The sequence below is a fragment of the Danio rerio genome, chromosome 4, assembly GCF_052040795.2.
Source record: "Danio rerio strain M-AB ecotype USA chromosome 4, GRCz13ab, whole genome shotgun sequence".
Taxonomy (NCBI): Eukaryota; Metazoa; Chordata; class Actinopteri; order Cypriniformes; family Danionidae; genus Danio; species Danio rerio.
In genome coordinates, this window is record NC_141024.2 from 57514995 (window position 1) to 57542008 (window position 27014).

Sequence of the window (27014 nt, forward strand, 5' to 3'; positions counted from 1 at the left end):
GCGTAAAAGCAAATCTGAATGTTTCCGCCCAGTTGCTAACAGGAGACCCTCCGCTTGTAAAGCCATCGTGATAACCACAGGAGCCTCCGGTTAGGGTGAGAGCACTGTCTTGTGGTGCCAGCGCAGAGAGACGGAAAGTCACTTTCCACAATGTTTTCATTCAATGTTCTACGCTGGTGGAATCACCTTCCCATTCCCACTCGGATTACGGATACACCGGTGTCCTTCAAACGACAGCGAACACCCATCTCTTCAGAGTACACCCGAACCCCGGTGAATATCTCTCTCTCTAAAGAAAACGAAACTCCTACTCCAGCACTAAATTCTCTGAGCACAAACAAATTACTTGGAATAAATAGCCCTTTTTCGTATGCATTGCCTCGTCTTGTTGAATACCTCCACTATTGTATGTCGCTTTGGACAAAAGTGTCCGCTAATTGTATGCTTCCGCCCAGTTTCGAACAGGAGACCTTTAGCGTGTAATGCAAACATGATAAACACTACACTACGGAAACCAATAGGCCAGTGCTGCTTCAAGTATTTATAGTCTTTTTTTATAGAGCTGTCTTGTACGGTCTGCACCGTGAAGGGCCAGCAAACGCACTGGCCACCTGCTCATGCACAACACAAAGCTAAAAGAAATCAGATTCTACGCAAGTTTGCGACACCGCGAGAGGCGGTAAACACTGAGCTGAATTCAAACTTCTAGCCTCACACTGCTCTGCAGAAAGAATGTTTTCAGTGAACGTCAGTACTCAACAGAAGCCTGATTTGACAATTGTCATAAAAGCCAGAGGTTGTTTCCGCCCAGTTTCGAACTGGGGACCTTTCGCCTGTGAGGCGAACGTGATAACCACTACACTACAGAAACCTTCAGGCAGATTGAGCTGATAACCCTTTTTGATTGGGTGCCTGTCGACGATTATTGCTGGTGCGGCAGTGGATGCCATTATTTTCTTGCCAAAAGAAGAGCACTGTTTCTGCTCGGTTTCGAACCGAGGACCTTTCACGTGTTAGGCAAACGTGATGACCACTACACTACAGAAACCCAAAAAAAAAAAAAAAAACAAGGCGTACGCGTTGATCAATCGAGCGGACAAAGCCAACTCGGCGTGACAAGCTCCCTGCAGGTATTAGGGCCAATTTACAATCCGGGCCCGACACAGCTGTACAGGTCCTTGCGAAATGTCCCCTTTCGTCACATTTGAAGCACCTGAATTCTGGGCGTTCCTTCATCACATTTTCTGAGCTCATGCATTGTCGACAGGTTTTTACCTGATTGGTGTGCATGACTCTAAAGTGCTGTGGCGCTTCCGCCGTCTCGATTTTGGTACTGTATGGTAAGGAGACCATCTCTTCCGGAAATCTGTTTTTTACAAACCTTGTTCCATCTTCTATGTTTGTGCCAGGATACAATCTTCTTTTAATTTTAGATATGGGGAAAACTCCCCATCTCTCTAGCTTGCTTAAAATTTCTTCATTTGCTAGGTAAACAGGCAGATGCTTGAACGAAACAACATAGTCTCTGTTTTGTAACCTCCGTACTTCAGATTTCACTCCTTTAACTGTCAATCCATTGTCTATTAAAATTTCGGTGTCATCTTCAATCTCCATTGTTACTTCATACTCCCTTTGTTTGTTTGGGTCTCACCGCCAGCATTCTTCCTTCTCCAATCAGCTCCGTGACTGCTTTGGTTATATCAAATCTTCTTGCATCTTTTACATTTTCTACTTCTACAGTTACTGTTGCTTCCTTTGTGCATACTCTTCTTTGTACCTCTTGCTTATCCTTACCTTTCTCACCTCTTCGTTGGCCGGGCTCTTCATTTTATTTATCTCTTTGTCTGTTGTCAAGTCCATTTTCTTTCCCTCTCCGTCTATTATCCAGCCCATTTTCTTTATCCTTTCTTGCAAGTCCCTCCATTTCCATGTCGTTGCCGGGGAATCTGTCCATGATTAAAAATAAAACACACTACATAACCACCCTTCAGTCAGCAAAATGCTGCTGTTAGGTGGTTTTTAAAGACAAAAAGAAAACAAACAAACAAAAACACTCAAGGTCAATAAACAAAAAGGTAGACAAACAAAATGGGGAGAGCCTTTCTCTCCTTACTGCTGCCAACTCACTTCCTGTTTGCTCTATAGCCCCCTCAGGGTGGTGTGGCCGTAAGCAATGACAGCTGTCAAGTGTTGGCTATTGAAACTAGGCGCAGCCCCAGGAGGCGAGCACAGATTAGCTGCCTGCAGCGCCAATGAGCTGGACAGCCGGAGCTGGGCAAGCTGTGAAGCACCAGATTCCATGTCACGGTACTGCGGTGTGGCTCCCAGGAGACAGCTCCTGCCAAGCTTGCATGTCAGGATGGCCGAGCGGTCTAGGGCGCTGCGTTCAGGTCGCAGTCTCCCCTGGAGGCGTGGGTTCGAATCCCACTTCTGACAAACCGAGCCTGTGGCAGTGCGCTCAGGCTGAATTCTTTAACTCTCTGCCCCCATGTCCGAATGATACAGTAACACTGACAAAGTGCCGCATCACGCGGGCTTTACTGCAAGTGCACTGAAAGGGGATCAAAAGAATTGTCCTGGGATGGTGTTGCTTTTTTAGGTTTGCAGGGCATTTTTTTCGTCAAATCCTCGTACAACGTCAAGTCATGACATTTGACAGATCCATGCCCTTGTATCGTGGATCATCCAGTGAGCAGAGAGCCAATTGAGAATGTGCGTAAAAGCAAATCTGAATGTTTCCGCCCAGTTGCTAACAGGAGACCCTCCGCTTGTAAAGCCATCGTGATAACCACAGGAGCCTCCGGTTAGGGTGAGAGCACTGTCTTGTGGTGCCAGCGCAGAGAGACGGAAAGTCACTTTCCACAATGTTTTCATTCAATGTTCTACGCTGGTGGAATCACCTTCCCATTCCCACTCGGATTACGGATACACCGGTGTCCTTCAAACGACAGCGAACACCCATCTCTTCAGAGTACACCCGAACCCCGGTGAATATCTCTCTCTCTAAAGAAAACGAAACTCCTACTCCAGCACTAAATTCTCTGAGCACAAACAAATTACTTGGAATAAATAGCCCTTTTTCGTATGCATTGCCTCGTCTTGTTGAATACCTCCACTATTGTATGTCGCTTTGGACAAAAGTGTCCGCTAATTGTATGCTTCCGCCCAGTTTCGAACAGGAGACCTTTAGCGTGTAATGCAAACATGATAAACACTACACTACGGAAACCAATAGGCCAGTGCTGCTTCAAGTATTTATAGTCTTTTTTTATAGAGCTGTCTTGTACGGTCTGCACCGTGAAGGGCCAGCAAACGCACTGGCCACCTGCTCATGCACAACACAAAGCTAAAAGAAATCAGATTCTACGCAAGTTTGCGACACCGCGAGAGGCGGTAAACACTGAGCTGAATTCAAACTTCTAGCCTCACACTGCTCTGCAGAAAGAATGTTTTCAGTGAACGTCAGTACTCAACAGAAGCCTGATTTGACAATTGTCATAAAAGCCAGAGGTTGTTTCCGCCCAGTTTCGAACTGGAGACCTTTCGCGTGTGAGGCGAACGTGATAACCACTACACTACAGAAACCTTCAGGCAGATCGAGCTGATAACCCTTTTTGATTGGGTGCCTGTCGACGATCATTGCTGGTGCGGCAGTGGATGCTATTATTTTCTCGCCAAAAGAAGAGCACTGTTTCTGCTCGGTTTCGAACCGAGGACCTTTCGCGTGTTAGGCGAACGTGATGACCACTACACTACAGAAACCCCACAAGTGCTTTCACCAGCGAAGTTAGGCCTGCAAGGATAAAACAAGGCGTACGCGTTGATCAATCGAGCGGACAAAGCCAACTCGGCGTGACAAGCTCCCTGCAGGTATTAGGGCCAATTTACAATCCGGGCCCAACACAGCTGTACAGGTCCTTGCGAAATGTCCCCTTTCGTCACATTTGAAGCACCTGAATTCTGGGCGTTCCTTCATCACATTTTCTGAGCTCATGCATAGTCGACAGGTTTTTACCTGATTGGTGTGCATGACTCTAAAGTGCTGTGGCGCTTCCGCCGTCTCGATTTTGGTACTGTATGGTAAGGAGACCATCTCTTCCGGAAATCTGTTTTTTACAAACCTTGTTCCATCTTCTATGTTTGTGCCAGGATACAATCTTCTTTTAATTTTAGATATGGGGAAAACTCCCCATCTCTCTAGCTTGCTTAAAATTTCTTCATTTGCTAGGTAAACAGGCAGATGCTTGAACGAAACAACATAGTCTCTGTTTTGTAACCTCCGTACTTCAGATTTCACTCCTTTAACTGTCAATCCATTGTCTATTAAAATTTCGGTGTCATCTTCAGTCTCCATTGTTACTTCATACTCCCTTTGTTTGTTTGGGTCTCACCGCCAGCATTCTTTCTTCTCCAATCAGCTCCGTGACTGCTTTGGTTATATCAAATCTTCTTGCATCTTTTACATTTTCTACTTCTACAGTTACTGTTGCTTCCTTTGTGCATACTCTTCTTTGTACCTCTTGCTTATCCTTACCTTTCTCACCTCTTCGTTGGCCGGGCTCTTCATTTTATTTATCTCTTTGTCTGTTGTCAAGTCCATTTTCTTTCCCTCTCCGTCTATTATCCAGCCCATTTTCTTTATCCTTTCTTGCAAGTCCCTCCATTTCCATGTCGTTGCCGGGGAATCTGTCCATGATTAAAAATAAAACACACTACATAACCACCCTTCAGTCAGCAAAATGCTGCTGTTAGGTGGTTTTTAAAGACAAAAAGAAAACAAACAAACAAAAACACTCAAGGTCAATAAACAAAAAGGTAGACAAACAAAATGGGGAGAGCCTTTCTCTCCTTACTGCTGCCAACTCACTTCCTGTTTGCTCTATAGCCCCCTCAGGGTGGTGTGGCCGTAAGCAATGACAGCTGTCAAGTGTTGGCTATTGAAACTAGGCGCAGCCCCAGCAGGCGAGCACAGATTAGCTGCCTGCAGCGCCAATGAGCTGGACAGCCGGAGCTGGGCAAGCTGTGAAGCACCAGATTCCATGTCACGGTACTGCGGTGTGGCTCCCAGGAGACAGCTCCTGCCAAGCTTGCATGTCAGGATGGCCGAGCGGTCTAGGGCGCTGCGTTCAGGTCGCAGTCTCCCCTGGAGGCGTGGGTTCGAATCCCACTTCTGACAAACCGAGCCTGCGGCAGTGCGCTCAGGCTGAATTCTTTAACTCTCTGCCCCCATGTCCGAATGATACAGTAACACTGACAAAGTGCCGCATCACGCGGGCTTTACTGCAAGTGCATTGAAAGGGGATCAAAAGAATTGTCCTGGGATGGTGTTGCTTTTTTAGGTTTGCAGGGCATTTTTTTCGTCAAATCCTCGTACAACGTCAAGTCATGACATTTGACAGATCCATGCCCTTGTATCGTGGATCATCCAGTGAGCAGAGAGCCAATTGAGAATGTGCGTAAAAGCAAATCTGAATGTTTCCGCCCAGTTGCTAACAGGAGACCCTCCGCTTGTAAAGCCATCGTGATAACCACAGGAGCCTCCGGTTAGGGTGAGAGCACTGTCTTGTGGTGCCAGCGCAGAGAGACGGAAAGTCACTTTCCACAATGTTTTCATTCAATGTTCTACGCTGGTGGAATCACCTTCCCATTCCCACTCGGATTACGGATACACCGGTGTCCTTCAAACGACAGCTAACACCCATCTCTTCAGAGTACACCCGAACCCCGGTGAATATCCCTCTCTCTAAAGAAAACGAAACTCCTACTCCAGCACTAAATTCTCTGAGCACAAACAAATTACTTGGAATAAATAGCCCTTTTTCGTATGCATTGCCTCGTCTTGTTGAATACCTCCACTATTGTATGTCGCTTTGGACAAAAGTGTCTGCTAATTGTATGCTTCCGCCCAGTTTCGAACAGGAGACCTTTAGCGTGTAATGCAAACATGATAAACACTACACTACGGAAACCAATAGGCCAGTGCTGCTTCAAGTATTTATAGTCTTTTTTTATAGAGCTGTCTTGTACGGTCTGCACCGTGAAGGGCCAGCAAACGCACTGGCCACCTGCTCATGCACAACACAAAGCTAAAAGAAATCAGATTCTACGCAAGTTTGCGACACCGCGAGAGGCGGTAAACACTGAGCTGAATTCAAACTTCTAGCCACACACTGCTCTGCAGAAAGAATGTTTTCAGTGAACGTCAGTACTCAACAGAAGCCTGATTTGACAATTGTCATAAAAGCCAGAGGTTGTTTCCGCCCAGTTTCGAACTGGGGACCTTTCGCGTGTGAGGCGAACGTGATAACCACTACACTACAGAAACCTTCAGGCAGATCGAGCTGATAACCCTTTTTGATTGGGTGCCTGTCGACGATCATTGCTGGTGCAGCAGTGGATGCTATTATTTTCTCGCCAAAAGAAGAGCACTGTTTCTGCTCGGTTTCGAACCGAGGACCTTTCGCGTGTTAGGCGAACGTGATGACCACTACACTACAGAAACCCCACAAGTGCTTTCACCAGCGAAGTTAGGCCTGCAAGGATAAAACAAGGCGTACGCGTTGATCAATCGAGCGGACAAAGCCAACTCGGCGTGACAAGCTCCCTGCAGGTATTAGGGCCAATTTACAATCCGGGCCCAACACAGCTGTACAGGTCCTTGCGAAATGTCCCCTTTCGTCACATTTGAAGCACCTGAATTCTGGGCGTTCCTTCATCACATTTTCTGAGCTCATGCATAGTCGACAGGTTTTTACCTGATTGGTGTGCATGACTCTAAAGTGCTGTGGCGCTTCCGCCGTCTCGATTTTGGTACTGTATGGTAAGGAGACCATCTCTTCCGGAAATCTGTTTTTTACAAACCTTGTTCCATCTTCTATGTTTGTGCCAGGATACAATCTTCTTTTAATTTTAGATATGGGGAAAACTCCCCATCTCTCTAGCTTGCTTAAAATTTCTTCATTTGCTAGGTAAACAGGCAGATGCTTGAACGAAACAACATAGTCTCTGTTTTGTAACCTCCGTACTTCAGATTTCACTCCTTTAACTGTCAATCCATTGTCTATTAAAATTTCGGTGTCATCTTCAGTCTCCATTGTTACTTCATACTCCCTTTGTTTGTTTGGGTCTCACCGCCAGCATTCTTCCTTCTCCAATCAGCTCCGTGACTGCTTTGGTTATATCAAATCTTCTTGCATCTTTTACATTTTCTACTTCTACAGTTACTGTTGCTTCCTTTGTGCATACTCTTCTTTGTACCTCTTGCTTATCCTTACCTTTGTCACCTCTTCGTTGGCCGGGCTCTTCATTTTATTTATCTCTTTGTCTGTTGTCAAGTCCATTTTCTTTCCCTCTCCGTCTATTATCCAGCCCATTTTCTTTATCCTTTCTTGCAAGTCCCTCCATTTCCATGTCGTTGCCGGGGAATCTGTCCATGATTAAAAATAAAACACACTACATAACCACCCTTCAGTCAGCAAAATGCTGCTGTTAGGTGGTTTTTAAAGACAAAAAGAAAACAAACAAACAAAAACACTCAAGGTCAATAAACAAAAAGGTAGACAAACAAAATGGGGAGAGCCTTTCTCTCCTTACTGCTGCCAACTCACTTCCTGTTTGCTCTATAGCCCCCTCAGGGTGGTGTGGCCGTAAGCAATGACAGCTGTCAAGTGTTGGCTATTGAAACTAGGCGCAGCCCCAGGAGGCGAGCACAGATTAGCTGCCTGCAGCGCCAATGAGCTGGACAGCCGGAGCTGGGCAAGCTGTGAAGCACCAGATTCCATGTCACGGTACTGCGGTGTGGCTCCCAGGAGACAGCTCCTGCCAAGCTTGCATGTCAGGATGGCCGAGCGGTCTAGGGCGCTGCGTTCAGGTCGCAGTCTCCCCTGGAGGCGTGGGTTCGAATCCCACTTCTGACAAACCGAGCCTGTGGCAGTGCGCTCAGGCTGAATTCTTTAACTCTCTGCCCCCATGTCCGAATGATACAGTAACACTGACAAAGTGCCGCATCACGCGGGCTTTACTGCAAGTGCACTGAAAGGGGATCAAAAGAATTGTCCTGGGATGGTGTTGCTTTTTTAGGTTTGCAGGGCATTTTTTTCGTCAAATCCTCGTACAACGTCAAGTCATGACATTTGACAGATCCATGCCCTTGTATCGTGGATCATCCAGTGAGCAGAGAGCCAATTGAGAATGTGCGTAAAAGCAAATCTGAATGTTTCCGCCCAGTTGCTAACAGGAGACCCTCCGCTTGTAAAGCCATCGTGATAACCACAGGAGCCTCCGGTTAGGGTGAGAGCACTGTCTTGTGGTGCCAGCGCAGAGAGACGGAAAGTCACTTTCCACAATGTTTTCATTCAATGTTCTACGCTGGTGGAATCACCTTCCCATTCCCACTCGGATTACGGATACACCGGTGTCCTTCAAACGACAGCGAACACCCATCTCTTCAGAGTACACCCGAACCCCGGTGAATATCTCTCTCTCTAAAGAAAACGAAACTCCTACTCCAGCACTAAATTCTCTGAGCACAAACAAATTACTTGGAATAAATAGCCCTTTTTCGTATGCATTGCCTCGTCTTGTTGAATACCTCCACTATTGTATGTCGCTTTGGACAAAAGTGTCCGCTAATTGTATGCTTCCGCCCAGTTTCGAACAGGAGACCTTTAGCGTGTAATGCAAACATGATAAACACTACACTACGGAAACCAATAGGCCAGTGCTGCTTCAAGTATTTATAGTCTTTTTTTATAGAGCTGTCTTGTACGGTCTGCACCGTGAAGGGCCAGCAAACGCACTGGCCACCTGCTCATGCACAACACAAAGCTAAAAGAAATCAGATTCTACGCAAGTTTGCGACACCGCGAGGGGCGGTAAACACTGAGCTGAATTCAAACTTCTAGCCTCACACCGCTCTGCAGAAAGAATGTTTTCAGTGAACGTCAGTACTCAACAGAAGCCTGATTTGACAATTGTCATAAAAGCCAGAGGTTGTTTCCGCCCAGTTTCGAACTGGGGACCTTTCGCGTGTGAGGCGAACGTGATAACCACTACACTACAGAAACCTTCAGGCAGATCGAGCTGATAACCCTTTTTGATTGGGTGCCTGTCGACGATCATTGCTGGTGCTGCAGTGGATGCTATTATTTTCTCGCCAAAAGAAGAGCACTGTTTCTGCTCGGTTTCGAACCGAGGACCTTTCGCGTGTTAGCCGAACGTGATGACCACTACACTACAGAAACCCCACAAGTGCTTTCACCAGCAAAGTTAGGCCTGCAAGGATAAAACAAGGCGTACGCGTTGGTCAATCGAGCGGACAAAGCCAACTCGGCGTGACAAGCTCCCTGCAGGTATTAGGGCCAATTTACAATCCGGGCCCGACACAGCTGTACAGGTCCTTGCGAAATGTCCCCTTTCGTCACATTTGAAGCACCTGAATTCTGGGCGTTCCTTCATCACATTTTCTGAGCTCATGCATAGTCGACAGGTTTTTACCTGATTGGTGTGCATGACTCTAAAGTGCTGTGGCGCTTCCTCCGTCTCGATTTTGGTACTGTATAGTAAGGAGACCATCTCTTCCAGAAATCTGTTTTTTACAAACCTTGTTCCATCTTCTATGTTTGTGCCAGGATACAATCTTCTTTTAATTTTAGATATGGGGAAAACTCCCCATCTCTCTAGCTTGCTTAAAATTTCTTCATTTGCTAGGTAAACTGGCAGATGCTTGAACGAAACAACATAGTCTTTGTTTTGTAACCTCCGTACTTCAGATTTCACTCTTTTAATTGTCAATCCATTGTCTATTAAAATTTCGGTGTCATCTTCAGTCTCCATTGTTACTTCATACTCCCTTTGTTTGTTTGGGTCTCACCGCCAGCATTCTTCCTTCTCCAATCAGCTCCGTGACTGCTTTGGTTATATCAAATCTTCTTGCATCTTTTACATTTTCTACTTCTACAGTTACTGTTACTTCCTTTGTGCATACTCTTCTTTGTACCTCTTGCTTATCCTTACCTTTCTCACCTCTTCGTTGGCCGGGCTCTTCATTTTATTTATCTCTTTGTCTGTTGTCAAGTCCATTTTCTTTACCTCTCCGTCTATTATCCAGCCCATTTTCTTTATCCTTTCTTGCAAGTCCCTCCATTTTCATGTCGTTGCCGGGGAATCTGTCCATGATTAAAAATAAAACACACTACATAACCACCCTTCAGTCAGCAAAATGCTGCTGTTAGGTGGTTTTTAAAGACAAAAAGAAAACAAACAAAAACACTCAAGGTCAATAAACAAAAAGGTAGACAAACAAAATGGGGAGAGCCTTTCTCTCCTTACTGCTGCCAACTCACTTCCTGTTTGCTCTATAGCCCCCTCAGGGTGGTGTGGCCGTAAGCAATGACAGCTGTCAAGTGTTGGCTATTGAAACTAGGCGCAGCCCCAGGAGGCGAGCACAGATTAGCTGCCTGCAGCGCCAATGAGCTGGACAGCCGGAGCTGGGCAAGCTGTGAAGCACCAGATTCCATGTCACGGTACTGCGGTGTGGCTCCCAGGAGACAGCTCCTGCCAAGCTTGCATGTCAGGATGCCTGAGCGGTCTAAGGCGCTGCGTTCAGGTCGCAGTCTCCCCTGGAGGCGTGGGTTCGAATCCCATTTCTGACAAACCGAGCCTGCGGCAGTGCGCTCAGGCTGAATTCTTTAACTCTCTGCCCCCATGTCCGAATGATACAGTAACACTGACAAAGTGCCGCATCACGCGGGCTTTAATGCAAGTGCACTAAAAGGGGATCAAAAGAATTGTCCTGGGATGGTGTTGCTTTTTAAGGTTTGCAGGGCATTTTTTTCGTCAAATCCTCGTACAACGTCAAGTCATGACATTTGACAGATCCATGCCCTTGTATCGTGGATCATCCAGTGAGCAGAGAGCCAATTGAGAATGTGCGTAAAAGCAAATCTGAATGTTTCCGCCCAGTTGCTAACAGGAGACCCTCCGCTTGTAAAGCCATCGTGATAACCACAGGAGCCTCCGGTTAGGGTGAGAGAACTTTCTTGTGGTGCCAGCGCAGAGAGACGGAAAGTCACTTTCCACAATGTTTTCATTCAATGTTCTACGCTGGTGGAATCACCTTCCCATTCCCACTCGGATTACGGATACACCGGTGTCCTTCAAACGACAGCTAACACCCATCTCTTCAGAGTACACCCGAACCCCGGTGAATATCCCTCTCTCTAAAGAAAACGAAACTCCTACTCCAGCACTAAATTCTCTGAGCACAAACAAATTACTTGGAATAAATAGCCCTTTTTCGTATGCATTGCCTCGTCTTGTTGAATACCTCCACTATTGTATGTCGCTTTGGACAAAAGTGTCCGCTAATTGTATGCTTCCGCCCAGTTTCGAACAGGAGACCTTTAGCGTGTAATGCAAACATGATAAACACTACACTACAGAAACCAATAGGCCAGTGCTGCTTCAAGTATTTATAGTCTTTTTTTATAGAGCTGTCTTGAACGGTCTGCACCGTGAAGGGCCAGCAAACGCACTGGCCACCTGCTCATGCACAACACAAAGCTAAAAGAAATCAGATTCTACGCAAGTTTGCGACACCGCGAGGGGCGGTAAACACTGAGCTGAATTCAAACTTCTAGCCTCACACCGCTCTGCAGAAAAAATGTTTTCAGTGAACGTCAGTACTCAACAGAAGCCTGATTTGACAATTGTCATAAAAGCCAGAGGTTGTTTCCGCCCAGTTTCGAACTGGGGACCTTTCGCGTGTGAGGCGAACGTGATAACCACTACGGAAACCTTCAAGCAGATCGAGCTGATAACCCTTTTTGATTGGGTGCCTGTCAAAGATCATTGCTGGTGCGGCAGTGGATGCTATTATTTTCTCGCCAAAAGAAGAGCACTGTTTCTGCTCGGTTTCGAACTGAGGACCTTTCGCGTGTTAGGCGAATGTGATGACCCCTACACTAAAGAAACCCCACAAGTGCTTTCACCAGCGAAGTTAGGCCTGCAAGGATAAAACAAGGCGTACGCGTTGGTCAATCGAGCGGACAAAGCCAACTCGGCGTGACAAGCTCCCTGCAGGTATTAGGGCCAATTTACAATCCGGGCCCGACACAGCTGTACAGGTCCTTGCGAAATGTCCCCTTTCGTCACATTTGAAGCACCTGAATTCTGGGCGTTCCTTCATCACATTTTCTGAGCTCATGCATAGTCGACAGGTTTTTACCTGATTGGTGTGCATGACTCTAAAGTGCTGTGGCGCTTCCGCCGTCTCGATTTTGGTACTGTATGGTAAGGAGACCATCTCTTCCGGAAATCTGTTTTTTACAAACCTTGTTCCATCTTCTATGTTTGTGCCAGGATACAATCTTCTTTTAATTTTAGATATGGGGAAAACTCCCCATCTCTCTAGCTTGCTTAAAATTTCTTCATTTGCTAGGTAAACAGGCAGATGCTTGAACGAAACAACATAGTCTCTGTTTTGTAAACTCCGTACTTCAGATTTCACTCCTTTAATTGTCAATCCATTGTCTATTAAAATTTCGGTGTCATCTTCAGTCTCCATTGTTACTTCATACTCCCTTTGTTTGTTTGGGTCTCACCGCCAGCATTCTTCCTTCTCCAATCAGCTCCGTGACTGCTTTGGTTATATCAAATCTTCTTGCATCTTTTACATTTTCTACTTCTACAGTTACTGTTGCTTTCTTTGTGCATACTCTTCTTTGTACCTCTTGCTTATCCTTACCTTTCTCACCTCTTCGTTGGCCGGGCTCTTCATTTTATTTATCTCTTTGTCTGTTGTCAAGTCCATTTTCTTTCCCTCTCCGTCTATTATCCAGCCCATTTTCTTTATCCTTTCTTGCAAGTCCCTCCATTTCCATGTCGTTGCCGGGGAATCTGTCCATGATTAAAAATAAAACACACTACATAACCACCCTTCAGTCAGCAAAATGCTGCTGTTAGGTGGTTTTTAAAGACAAAAAGAAAACAAACAAACAAAAACACTCAAGGTCAATAAACAAAAAGGTAGACAAACAAAATGGGGAGAGCCTTTCTCTCCTTACTGCTGCCAACTCACTTCCTGTTTGCTCTATAGCCCCCTCAGGGTGGTGTGGCCGTAAGCAATGACAGCTGTCAAGTGTTGGCTATTGAAACTAGGCGCAGCCCCAGGAGGCGAGCACAGATTAGCTGCCTGCAGCGCCAATGAGCTGGACAGCCGGAGCTGGGCAAGCTGTGAAGCACCAGATTCCATGTCACGGTACTGCGGTGTGGCTCCCAGGAGACAGCTCCTGCCAAGCTTGCATGTCAGGATGGCCGAGCGGTCTAAGGCGCTGCGTTCAGGTCGCAGTCTCCCCTGGAGGCGTGGGTTCGAATCCCACTTCTGACAAACCGAGCCTGCGGCATTGCGCTCAGGCTGAATTCTTTAACTCTCCGCCCCCATGTCCGAACGATACAGTAACACTGACAAAGTGCCGCATCACGCGGGCTTTAATGCAAGTGCACTGAAAGGGGATCAAAAGAATTGTCCTGGGATGGTGTTGCTTTTTAAGGTTTGCAGGGCATTTTTTTCGTCAAATCCTCGTACAACGTCAAGTCATGACATTTGACAGATCCATGCCCTTGTATCGTGGATCATCCAGTGAGCAGAGAGCCAATTGAGAATGTGCGTAAAAGCAAATCTGAATGTTTCCGCCCAGTTGCTAACAGGAGACCCTCCGCTTGTAAAGCCATCGTGATAACCACAGGAGCCTCCGGTTAGGGTGAGAGCACTGTCTTGTGGTGCCAGCGCAGAGAGACGGAAAGTCATTCAATGTTCTACGCTGGTGGAATCACCTTCCCATTCCCACTCGGATTACGGATACACCGGTGTCCTTCAAACGACAGCTAACACCCATCTCTTCAGAGTACACCCGAACCCCGGTGAATATCCCTCTCTCTAAAGAAAACGAAACTCCTACTCCAGCACTAAATTCTCTGAGCACAAACAAATTACTTGGAATAAATAGCCCTTTTTCGTATGCATTGCCTCGTCTTGTTGAATACCTCCACTATTGTATGTCGCCCAGTTTCGAACAGGAGACCTTTAGCGTGTAATACAAACATGATAAACACTACACTACGGAAACCAATAGGCCAGTGCTGCTTCAAGTATTTATAGTCTTTTTTTATAGAGCTGTCTTGTACGGTCTGCACCGTGAAGGGCCAGCAAACGCACTGGCCACCTGCTAATGCACAACACAAAGCTAAAAGAAATCAGATTCTACGCAAGTTTGCGACACCGCGAGGGGCGGTAAACACTGAGCTGAATTCAAACTTCTAGCCTCACACCGCTCTGCAGAAAGAATGTTTTCAGTGAACGTCAGTACTCAACAGAAGCCTGATTTGACAATTGTCATAAAAGCCAGAGATTGTTTTCGCCCAGTTTCGAACTGGGGACCTTTCGCATGTGAGGCGAACGTGTTAACCACTACACTACTGAAACCTTCAGGCAAATCGTGCTGATAACCCTTTTTGATTGGGTGCCTGTCGACGATCATTGCTGGTGCGGCAGTGGATGCTATTATTTTCTCGCCAAAAGAAGAGCACTGTTTCTACTCGGTTTCGAACCGGGACCTTTCGCGTGTTAGGCGAACGTGATGACCACTACACTATAGAAACCCCACAAGTGCTTGCACCAGCGAAGTTAGGCCTGCAAGGATAAAACAAGGCGTACGCGTTGGTCAATCGAGCGGACAAAGTCAACTCGGCGTGACAAGCTCCCTGCAGGTATTAGGGCCAATTTACAATCCGGGCCCGACACAGCTGTACAGGTCCTTGCGAAATGTCCCCTTTCATCACATTTGAAGCACCTGAATTCTGGGCGTTCCTTCATCACATTTTCTGAGCTCATGCATAGTCGACAGGTTTTTACCTGATTGGTGTGCATGACTCTAAAGTGCTGTGGCCCTTCTGCCGTCTTGATCACATGTTTTTTGATTTGTCAGGGAAACCAGAGCACCCAGAGGAAACCCACACGAACATGGGGAGAACATGCAAACTCCACACAGAAACACCAACTGACCCAGCTTAGGCTCGAACTAGTGACCTTCTTGCTGTAAGGCGAACATGCTACCCACTGCACCACCATGCAGCCACCATACACATTTTTTCCTAAAATGTATATATATTTTAAGTCTCAGCTCTGCAATTTAACTATTTTTGTGGCAAATATTTTTTCATTTTCTTTCAAACAGTAGGCTGAAAAAAAAAACTAATTTTAGAATAACAATTAAATTGCCGGCAATGTGGTGGCGCTGAGGGTAGAACGTTCGCCTCACAGTAAGAAAGTCGTTGGCTCGAGCCTCAGCTAGGTCAGGTGGCATTTCTGTGTGGAGTTTGCATGTTCTCCCTGTGTTTGTGTGGGTGTCCTCCGGGTGCTCTGGTTTCCTCCACAAATCCAAAGACATGTGGTAAAGGTAAATTGAGTAGGCTCAAATATATATATATATGTGTGTGTGTGTGTGTGTTTGGATGTTTCCCATTGCAGCTGGAAGGGCATCTGTTGTGTAAAACATGGATGGTGCTGGATAAGCTCTTGGGTTATTCCATTGTAGCAATTCCAGACTAATAAAGGGACTAAGCTGAAAAGAAAATTAATGAATGAGTTTTTGCTTCTACATTTTACCAACAGTAAACCGGAGCATTATTGAACAAAGAAACATACAAAAGAACCATTCCTTTTCATTGATACAACCTTTATGCAAAAATCTCCAAAAATGAGCTCTCTACACTTTTGAGCGAACTCTGTTCATTTTCCTGGTGTGAAGCTGATTCTGTTAAATTGCTCCCTGTTAGCAAAGTACAGCTCTGCAAATGCAGCGAGCTGGGCCACTGCATTTTGAGAGACACCTTCTCTCTGGAACGCTCTGGTCATGGTCGCTCCACGTCTTGTCAGCTTCAAAAGCCTTTTGTAGCATGTATGACATCACAAACATTATTAGCTGAAAAACTATTTAAAACAATTAATACCTTTATGACCAAATAATTACAATGCAACCACCTATCGTAAGCCTAATGAGCACGTAAAATTATATAAGTATCAAATGCACATTTGTTTGTGTGTGTGTGTGTGTGTGAGTGAAAGACAGCATGTAGTAGTGTGTGTAAGAGAGAGAGCCAGTACATGTATATGAGAAAGCATGTAGAAGTGTGTGTGTGAGAGGGAGGGCTTATCTTTGTGAGTGAGAGCATGTACATGTGTCTGTGAGATGTCTATGTGTTTGTGTTGGCAACATTGTATCATTTACAGTCATGCTAAAAAAGTATTTCTGAATTGAATTGAGATAGAATGTAGGTGTGTGTGAGAGAGAGCATGTACAAGAGTGAGTGTGTTAGTGAGAGTGTGTACAAGTTTGTGTGTGTGTGTGAGTGAGACTAGTTAGTTAGTGTTGTGCTGAAATTTGATATGTCCTGAAAACTTGTCAGACCAAACAGTTATTTACTTTTTGGTTTTATTTATTTAATAAATGTATATGGTATTTAAGCAAAGTTTTAGGGGAACTGGATATAATTATAAAGAATAATATTTTTTACATAATATAATCATTTTTATTTTTACATTTTATTTTAAATAATAATAGGCCTACACACACACACACACACACAGTCTAAAAATTGATTATTAAGCATGTAATATACACCCAGTCTAAAGCATGAAGTTTCCAGAAGCACTTAAACTGCTCAAGGCTGGGCTAATGCTGAGGTTTCATCTTTGGGTAGAGACTCAATAATTTCCATCTGCACAGTGTGACTTCACATTCGACCGGCGCGCGCGTGTGTGTGTGTGTGGCTTTTTTTCTGTGTTAGTGGGCGAGGCCGCAGGTTTCAAATCTCCCGGGTTTGCACACGCAACTACTTGTGTTTCGTAGATACGTAATCACAAAACACCTAATGACCCATTATCAAGATAACTCATTTGAAGCACAATGAGTCGACTCTTTTATAGATGAATCAACAGTTTTAAACACTGTACACTTACAGATTTAAACATTAGCTGCATATTTCACTTCACGTAGAGCTGTGTTACACTACATGGAAGGGCATTTTCAAAAAACCATAATATGGGCTCTTTAACAAAATAAATACACTATTTAAATAAAATAGAAATCAACAAGTAAAATAGAAGAAACTGTAGAACTGTTATGGTTATAAACTATATAAATACACACACATGTAAGAGTCCATCTATTAGTCCCATGACGGAACTAACAGCAAAGGGTGAAGGTTAAATGCGTGTAAACCTTTTAGCACATGTGAAAAGAAATATTTTTGTTAGTTATAATTTATTTTAATTTGTTTCTAGCTCTGAAATTTAATCTGACTCCAATTTATAATAGTTTTAGATTTAGATTCATCTAATTCAAGCTGATTACCTTATAGGTTGTGATTAGGTCTAATTTAGATTGATTAACCTAATAAATCCTTATATTCCATTAATGTTTCATCGTTTACTCAAAGTCGCTTAGAGTCAGTATGCTGGCCAGTTTCATCTGCTCACGGACACATCCTCGCCAGTTCCGATTCTTAGCAGATAAGCTAATTTCCTTTAAGTAATAATAGGCCGCCCCATGCTTGCACATACTTAAAGAAAGTTTGATTTAACCCCTAGATTATATCATACCCCTAGATTATATCATCAGTGATTGTCAGAAATCAACAAGTCTCTAATGCTGTGCCTATGCTTTATCCAATGAGCCTGAATGGATGACTAATCCTGGTTGTAGGCTGCGGAAACATCAGCCTAAACAATCTACTAGATTTACATGATTTCGGGAGAAATCAGAGTTAAACAAGAATTTCACATTTATTTGTCAGGAAAAGATTTTCCATTGCAGTTCACATAATTAAACAAAATAAGCCAATCAAGATTGTACAACATCAATTACTTAAAGATACATTTAAGAGTTAAAGAGGAATACCTGACCATGTAGAAATACATTGCAGCATATAAGTCCTGATGCAGAGCTCAGAGACTCACAACCTGCAATGGGGTATCCTGTTTACAGGATCCCACGGACACTTCTGCATCCTTTGCCTAAATACTCAAATCATTATAAATTCAAGACAATAAAAGCTTCACCAAGACTCTTGCCTGGTCATGAGTTGATGCGAAGACCATTTTCCCTGGAGTGGAGCATCTGGCAAAGATCTTTTTAAAGTCAAAACCCAAATTAACTGAAATAAGGGAGATTGTAAAATATTACAGTGAAATTAAGACCACTTTATCAATCACACAGAGACATTTTAAATCACACCAAACATGAATATAAAGCCACAAGATACACCATATTAAAAACTTACACATTCTGTGTGGGATATGAGTGAGCTACTCTGGTGGAGAAGGTAAAGTCCAGGGCAAAGTGGAGGGCTCAGGATGCATGATCGAGACAACCTGAACAACTGGTTTTTTAGCTGATCTTCTTCTCAGATTAGAAAGTTGTTTTAGATCCTGACCATTCTCATGGTTTTTGTCTCGTGTGGAGTTCCATAACAGTTTCAGGGTTTATTATTTATTGTCACTAAGTTATTGTTACTTTTTTCTACTGGATATGTGGTTTATATATATATATATATATATATATATATATATATATATATATATATATATATATATATATATATATATATATATATTGATTTGTCTATTTGCTGGCTTGCTATCAGAAAACAAACACTAAGCTAGGCGATAGATTAATTAAATTCTACAATTACAAGTGATTTGTAATTTGTTCATTAATAACCCATTTTTTGTTTAATAATGTTTTTCTATGCAGACTTTATGTATTGGTCTAATATTTGTATAAAGATAGTTTGCATTTGCATTTACTCATTTAGCATCTTTTATCCTGCGACAACAACTAATGACACAAGAAGAAACAGACTCAGCCTACCAAAAGTTCAGAGCTTGTGTTTTTGAATGCTAACAAACCTTAAGCCAAGTCCAACAAGTAAAGCCACACAATGTTGTTTTAAAGCTTATTTAATTTTATTTATTTTTTTAAATGCACTGTTCTATTCTCAAGTCAAGTTGTTAAGCTCATTAGGCCCTGTGGCTTTTGTTTTTATTTATAATATCTTTCACTTAAATTGCTGTTTCATAAAAACATCTACTGGGAAGAGTTGCCATATTTGATATAAAGATTTTATGGCACAAACACATTATTTAATTTAAAGCTTACTTGTTTTTATTTATTAAAAAGCCTAGCTTGATGTGCACTATTATGTTTTCTTTTGCTTATTTTATTGTCGTGATTTATAAAGTAATCTGATTTGTTATAAAAGCTTTTCTGGTAAAATAATAATAATAATAATAAAACAATAAACAACAATTAAACAGTGTTTAAGTGTCTAATGCTGGCAGCATCATATGTTACAAAACTATTCACAAAGACTATTTGATTTATTAAATAACTCATCTCTTATGCTTTCTTTCATGTTATGTGACAAAATGAATGAATGACTCGGATTAACTAAAAGATTCATTAATTCGCTCAGGTGCACGATGTGTAGTGCGAGACAAGATCAGTTCATTTTTCGAGTCCTCTATCGAGTCGTTCGTTCACCACATGAAAGACTACAGCCAAACATATGCATTTATATGCCAATCATATGCATTTAGAGCCAGAAAAAGAATTGATCTGTTCACCTCTCGAGTCCTCCGATTCTGTCACGTGATGAACGAACGACTCAAGAACCAGAAGACTCAAAAGGTAAACTAATTATCATGGCTCCTATCGGCTCAGACTGTGTACATTGGTTAAGATTATATGTGACTGTCATTGTAACGTGAACGCACCACTGACATTTGAAGACATGAAGAGGTGAGCTGAGAAAGGAGACAACAATACCTATAGACAAAAGAGCAGGTAAACATTGAATTGTTATTTTCTTCTTCTTATAATTTATTTATGACTCATTTGTTGTGTAATCAACCTTCTGTGCTAGTTGTAGATGTGTTTGGAAGCAATTCGTAACATTTTAATAATATTTTGGCAAATTGAACCAAATGAACGAAATGACTCGAAAAAAGATTTGTTCATCTCGATCAGTAAATAAAATGATCAGAACTTCCCATCACTATTGAGTATGCGAAATTCTGTTGTACGCCACTGCGAAAAGGGGCGGGATTAAACAAGATGATTAGACATGAATGGTTTCTCTCCAGTGTGGCTCATGATGTGTTGATTAAGGTGTGATGATTGGCTGAAACTCTTCCCACACTGAGTGCATGTGAATGGTTTCTCTCCACTGTGGATCCTAATGTGTCGATTAAGGTTTGATGAAAAGTTAAAACACTTCCCACACTGAGTGCATGTGAATGGTTTCTCTCCAGTGTGGATCCTCATGTGTTGATGAAGGCGTGATGAGCAGGTAAAACTCTTTCCACACTGAGTGCATGTGAATGGTTTCTCTCCAGTGTGGATTGTCATGTGTTGATAAAGGGTTGATGAGAAGTTAAAACTCTTCCCACACTGAACACATGAGAATGGTTTCTCTCCAGTGTGGTTCCTCATGTGTTTATAAAGGTTTGATGAGCGGTTAAAACTTTTTCCACACTGAGTGCATGTGAATGGTTTCTCTCCAGTGTGAATCCTCATATGTTGATAAAGGCCTGATGAGCGGTTAAAACTTTTCCCACACTGAGTGCATGTGAATGGTTTCTCTCCAGTGTGGATCATCATGTGTTGATTAAGGTGTGATGATTGGCTGTAACTCTTCCCACACTGAGTGCATGTGAATGGTTTTTCTCCAGTGTGGATCATCATGTGTAGAGTAAGGGATGATGACTTCCTGAAACTCTTCCCACACTGAGTGCATGTGAATGGTTTCTCTCCAGTGTGGATCATCATGTGGTCATTAAGGTTTGATGATTGGTTGAAACTCTTCCCACACTGAGTGCATGTAAACGGTTTCTCTCCAGTGTGTATTTTCATGTGAATCTTAAGATTGTCTTTTCTTCCAAAACTCTTTCCACACTGAGTGCAGATGAAACGGTTCTTGTCTCTCCTTTTCAAATTACCATCAGTCTGTAAATAGGTTTTTTCCTCAAATTTGACATGATGTTCCTCCTCTTTACTCCCCTTATTCACTTCAATTAAGTCTAAAATAAATAAATAAAACAGTTTTCATTAAGTCTTAAAAACTCTCATCAAAAGCTGAAAAGTGAGAAGACACAGGAAACATTGGCTACACATTTTGATGCAAATTGATAAAATGTAAAAATAAATTGTTTAAATGTAAAATAAATCAGATCATATTGTGTTTGGTCCATTAACGTGTACACATTTATACAAAGTCTTGGATTTCATTACAGAGGTCTTAATTTATTTATTTATTTTACCTTTCTAAGATTAAGTTCATACATTGATTGTTTTAAAACATCTATTTCATAATACTTTAATATGAGGAATAAAACACTGCTTATTGTCAAAACTCATTCCTAGGAACTTTACCTTTTTCACAACTTGTATAGTTTCTCTATCTAAAAAAGCTCCTGATCTAAATGCATAGATCTTAAAAAACAAAAATGCATGCATACAGTTTTTGACTTAGAAAAATTAAAACCATTTAAAACTGACCAGTCATATATTTTATTTATACATATTTAAATTTGTCTCTTGATTGTATACATATTTTTCCTTTATAACAAATACATAAATCATCTACATATAAAATATGAAATATATTATTCCCATTAACATTTACAATATTATTAATTTTAATACTAAATAGTGTTACTGATAGTATACTTTCTTGGGGCACTCCTGATTCTCATATATGCTATATATGCTCATATATTCAGATAATATAGTTTTCATACGCACACGAAAAACTCTATTGAATAAAAAAAATTTGCAATAAAATTAGGCAAATTTCCTCAAACACCCATCTCGTGTAAATCTTTTAAAATACCATACCTCCTGGTAGTGTCAAAGGCCTTTTCCGGATAAAAAAAAAAAAAAAAAAACTGCTTGTATGTGTTCTTTTTTAATAAAACCATCTCGTACAAAAGATTCTAATCGTATAAGATGGTCAAGAGTACTTTTCCCTCTTCTAAACCCACACTGATATTTATTAATCTTCTGTTTTTTTTTAAATCCACACCAATCGATCATTAATCATTTGTTCCATTGTTTTGCAAAGGCAACTGGTAAGTGCTATTGGATAATAATTATTTAAATGATCTTTTCCTGGTTTAGGTATTGGTATAATAATAACTTCTTTCTAAAAGGCTGGTATTTCTCCTAATTTGCAGATATTGTTAATCCGACAAGATGCAGAAATGCCATCTAAAAAGATGACCTGCTGTTTGTCCAGTCAGGGACATTGACAACATAAATATACAAATAAAAATGTTAACCCGGGGTTTGCGAATGTGAAACGTCTATTAATGAACACCAGGTATAGCATGAGCAGTGTGGAACGAGATTACAGATAATACAGGATTCTGTTTATCCAGTGTTAGAATGACACGGAGTTAATAATTTCAAGAGTTAAAAGCTCTACAAATACTCAGCCTCAGCTCTCAGAATAAACAGAGCACAATGACAAACAGTGACATACATAAATTGTCAATCATATCATAGCAGTGACCTGATCTTATATGCTATTGTTTTAGAACTTACAATTATTGGAGAAATGACCAGGAATAATACACAATAGAAAACAGTATAACTCAAGGGCGAACTGGCCATAGGGAGACATAGGGACATTTCCCCTTGGTCTGACAGTCATCTGACCTGCTGCCACCGTGATTCTGGCCCGCTCTGCCCCCACTTATGATGAACATTGCGCTTAACTCCCCATACTTAATTTAGTAATAGGAAATTAATCCTTAACAAAGTATGAAAGTACAATTATTAAGCATATTATAAATGTGGTTGTAAGTCAGGAATACAGCATATGTAGCTGCAGTTATGAACTGTTTAATAACGCTTATTCATTTAGAGTTAATGCTAAACAGATAATGAATTCACTATTAGCTAATGCATAATAAATGGTTTATAGTGTGTTGTTATTATAAAGTGTTACCGAATTATCTGTTGTCTTAGACCCGACTCATGGGCGAGAATTAATGCTATGAAGTTTTACCTCCCTGACTCTTTATCCCTCCTTTCTGCTTTATAGCCATGCTTAGTGAAAGTAACACCATTGGCATATTACATAAACTTTACATAAACTTTGTGTGACAGGGTGCAGAAGGTAAGTGATGGTGATTGATGCCTTCAATGACCAATCAGTGCAGAGTACGCGCCTATTTATTGCTAAGGGCTGTAGCCTGTCATGAGGCATGTTCTGAACTCCACTTCCTGTGTGGGTGTGCGTGTGTGCTGGCAATGGCTTCCAGCCGGCCTGGTGTATGTGTGTTTCCATCAGTGTTTGGACTGATTGGACGACTGACTGGCCCACTGTCAGTTTGTGTGGTTGAAGACTTTTTATATCAATCGGCGAATTTGGTATAAGAGCACCTCATTCATGGATTCTCCTTCTCGTTCGGATCGTAAATGTGCCCACATTTGTCGCTGCTGTTAAAGAACATTCATGCTACAATCCAGAAGCATTTAATGCTATCGTCTGGGTGATGCTACTGTCTGAGTACTGACCGAGCTCTGTCAAGACCTCTTTTATTGTATTTAAAGAAAATAGAAGGTTCAGTTGCGTTGGCAGACCTTGGGCCGTCAAAATTGAACAAACTGTCATCAATGTGATGAAATTGCGTCCATGTTTGATTGCACCAAAGTGTATTCTGTGAATCCTCCTTTCCTGTGACTGTATAGTTCATTAATCCATTTCAAGAGCCCTCATTATTACTCTGTATTGAGTTCTGAGTGACTGATTTGTGTCTGTGCTTTGTGTAAAATTAACCTGTGTGAGAGGAGCCCTTTTCCCATTAGTAGCTCTTGGTATTTTCTTTCTGTTTTTTTGCAGGAGCTGGGGGCCCACGGGTGAAGGAACCTTTTTAGTGGTTGTGCTGCTGTGCCAGTGTGTGCTGTGGGACACTTCTGATGCACCAGGGTGTGTGGCTGGAGTGTGCTGTGGTGTAAAAGTGTATGGTGTATTTCACTGGTGATCACTCCTGCGGGTAGCCCCAGTCCTGTGAGTGAATGGCTCTATTTGGGAACATTGATTTGGAGAGTATGATATGGAGTATTTTCTGTGTGCGGGTTGAATGATAACCACTTTTAGTGCCTTTTGTGAGTAAGCCCTCCAGAGCTGATTGGTTTAGGACCTATTTTAGTGTTAGCATTTTTAAAGAAGTGTGAATAAAGTTTTTGTATTTTTGTATTTACTCATTTCTCCTGTCTGCTCCTTAAACTAAAAAGAGACAAATCTGTGTGACCTTTAAATATTTGTCCTGGGTTTGAATCCCAGGTGGAATAGTCGGTATAAAAATTTAAACTGAGATAAGGCGTTGGGTTTGGGTGGTTCTAAGGGAGCTAACCCTTTAGCAAGCTTAACCATTGCTTGGGTCTCAGCACCCCAACCCTAAGCTTCTTTCCCGCACTCCGCTACATTCGCAAAACTCTCTGTGTGCCGACACCTCTCCACAAAAGGCTGTTAATTCGGTTTCATGGCGCATGAGCGGAGCTTATTTTATCAGCGTGCATGCTAACAACCAGGATTCACACAAGAGCATGTGCAAGGTGCGCGGGAATGTTTTTCTGTATGCATGCATCAGATTGCTTTCACAAACTTTGTTTCAGTTGCACATTGAGAATAACAAACTCGCAGGTGTGAAAGATGCTAAATGTAAATGGCCCCTAATGTCTTTAATCTGGGATTGCCAATAATCGTATCTCAATGCTTTTACTAGAAGACATTTTTTTTTGCCACCCGCAGGAAAATCCCACCCTGGGCGATCGCCCACATTGCCCATGCCTAAATCCACCACTGGCAATGCTAAACGTTATTGTTCCACTATTATTTGTTTGTTTTGTCTCACCTCATCCCACAACATCAATATAGTTTAGAATATTGTGCAATGTTTTATAATGATTAATTATTTTAGTGTCAATTTCATTCAGCATGTTTAAAATTGGGGCATCCACGTTTTCCGACATACTTTAAACCAGGGTTCCTGCAGGTTTCACCAAGTTAAATTTAAGACTTTTAATGACCATTTTGAATGAACTTTTAGACTCATGAAGGGCTAAAGAACTTTTCAAATGGCCCAGATTTTGTATTTGTCCTATGAAAAAAATATTATAATAAAAAATTATTATATTATTTTGGATATTTCTTAGTAAAAGATTTTAAATGTGTAAAAAAGCAAGCTTTACTAGTATCCACACACTTTTTATCCAAAATAAACTTTCTGTAAAATAAAAAAATGACCAAACGTTTAAAAAACTATAATAAACTAAATTTATGCACAATAATCTGTCCAGGTCGATGTTCTCAGCAGTAAATACATGGAGCACGTCTAAACCAGTGTTATTGTAAGGAAAATAATTAAACCATTATGATAAATAGAGTTAAAATGACCCTTTTCAATAAAAAAAAGTTTAAAGTTTTATTGAGATGGATTGTTGGTGATTGTATGGGTTTTGGCCGGATTGGGTAACAAAATATGAACAAACGAAAATAAAGACTTGCTTAAAAAAGATTTAAGACCTACAACACAATATTTCAGTAAATTTAGGACTTTTGAAGACCTAAAATTTTGATTTAGGAATGTACGACATTTTAGGACCCCACGGATACCCTGTTTAAACACAATAGCGCTGGTAATTAGTTATTATAATATTGATGTAATTCTAACTCAGATACTATCTGTGAGAACTAGTGACAACTACTAGAAACAACTTTAAACCCATAAAGAAGTTGATTAAAAAAGGGTAATTGTGATCAACGTGACATATGCAAATGGAAAGTACTAAGCCAACACTATCACTGTAATAGCAGATATCTTCTATGAGAATAATGTAGGTCAAATTTTGTCAGCTCAGTTAAACTTTTTTTTAATTTATTGTTTTTATTTATTTATTTATATATAGTGCCAGTGCGCAGGGTACAGTCGGAGAACAAGAAAAGAAGGTTAAAAAGGTAGAGAAAATAGGAGACTAATAATACATAAAATAATGCCAAAAGACATGAGAACAAGTAAGAAAGAAACTCATTCCTGTCTTTAAATGACTGCTTATGTGCATTTAGTAGAACTAGGCAGCACACTCAGGGCTGCAAGATGGATTTAATTTATTATTCTTATTATTAAAATATATCTGAATGAGGATCAAATGACTGAGTTGGTCTTTAAGAATGAAAACTAACCTGTTTGTTCCTGCGGATCTTCCTGTTTGACTGTGAATGTTTCTTCAATCTCCACATCTTCACTCTCCACTTTAATAAACGCCATCTTTATAACAGTGTGGAGATCAGTCGCTTCAGCATGAATTTTTCTCTGTGTTTGGACACTTTATCCTGTTTAAAACTAATAAAACAATAAACAGAAACAAAATAACTTCTCTTTAACACTTGCTTCAATGGTTTCTTTATATGAGAGTAATTAACAAAACGTGTCTTTACAACACTTAACTTATTACACACTTTCCTGTTACTTTATTCAAACAATAGCCATTAGTTACTGAGAATAAAATAGTACTACGTTGTATAAAGGGTTAAAATAATATTTCCAACAGCAGTAACATAATATAGCATCGTATAAAAAACTTAAAACTTTAGAATTTTAACTTTATATCAGTTTATATCTGTAAACGTTTTCAAACAAACCTTTCTCCAGTTGAATCACAGCGACGAAGCGGCGCTGCCTGATGACGTCACGCGCCACGGCAAAATAAAAGTCTTTTTTGTTTAACTTTTTTGCCACGATCTGTTGCAGTCATGACCTACTGATACATTTCTCCCATGATTTTCACTTTAGACTATATCTGCTCTCTCTCACAAAAACCTTAAATCTAAATATTTTCTTAACTTTTTAATCCACTTTATAATGATTTGTATGTCTACAACACATT

The 27014-nt window shown here is 41.5% G+C and overlaps 2 protein-coding genes and 5 non-coding genes across 10 annotated transcripts in view; 2 read left to right on the plus strand and 5 right to left on the minus strand.

Moving 5' to 3' along the window:
• The window catches only part of zgc:113135, a 1020739-nt gene that overhangs the window by 963962 nt on the left and 29763 nt on the right, over positions 1-27014 (plus strand). The gene's annotated exons all lie outside the window — the stretch shown is intronic.
• On the minus strand, positions 3690-3762 carry trnav-aac (transfer RNA valine (anticodon AAC)). Its single transcript has one exon. It is a non-coding gene; the product is annotated as a tRNA-Val (tRNA).
• Positions 6253-6325, minus strand: trnav-cac (transfer RNA valine (anticodon CAC)). Its single transcript has one exon. It is a non-coding gene; the product is annotated as a tRNA-Val (tRNA).
• trnav-aac (transfer RNA valine (anticodon AAC)) lies at positions 6430-6502 on the minus strand. Its single transcript has one exon. It is a non-coding gene; the product is annotated as a tRNA-Val (tRNA).
• Positions 8993-9065, minus strand: trnav-cac (transfer RNA valine (anticodon CAC)). The gene has a single exon. It is a non-coding gene; the product is annotated as a tRNA-Val (tRNA).
• Positions 13305-13387, plus strand: trnal-cag (transfer RNA leucine (anticodon CAG)). Its single transcript has one exon. It is a non-coding gene; the product is annotated as a tRNA-Leu (tRNA).
• On the minus strand, positions 17824-26809 carry LOC137490869 (uncharacterized). Its single transcript, XM_087249167.2, has 3 exons — positions 26770-26809; positions 26311-26470; positions 17824-21139 (listed from the first exon to the last, which is right to left on the minus strand). The coding sequence occupies exons 2-3, from the start codon at positions 26393-26395 to the stop codon at positions 20166-20168; spliced, it is 1059 nt and encodes a 352-aa protein (XP_087105293.1). The 5' UTR covers positions 26396-26470; positions 26770-26809; the 3' UTR covers positions 17824-20165.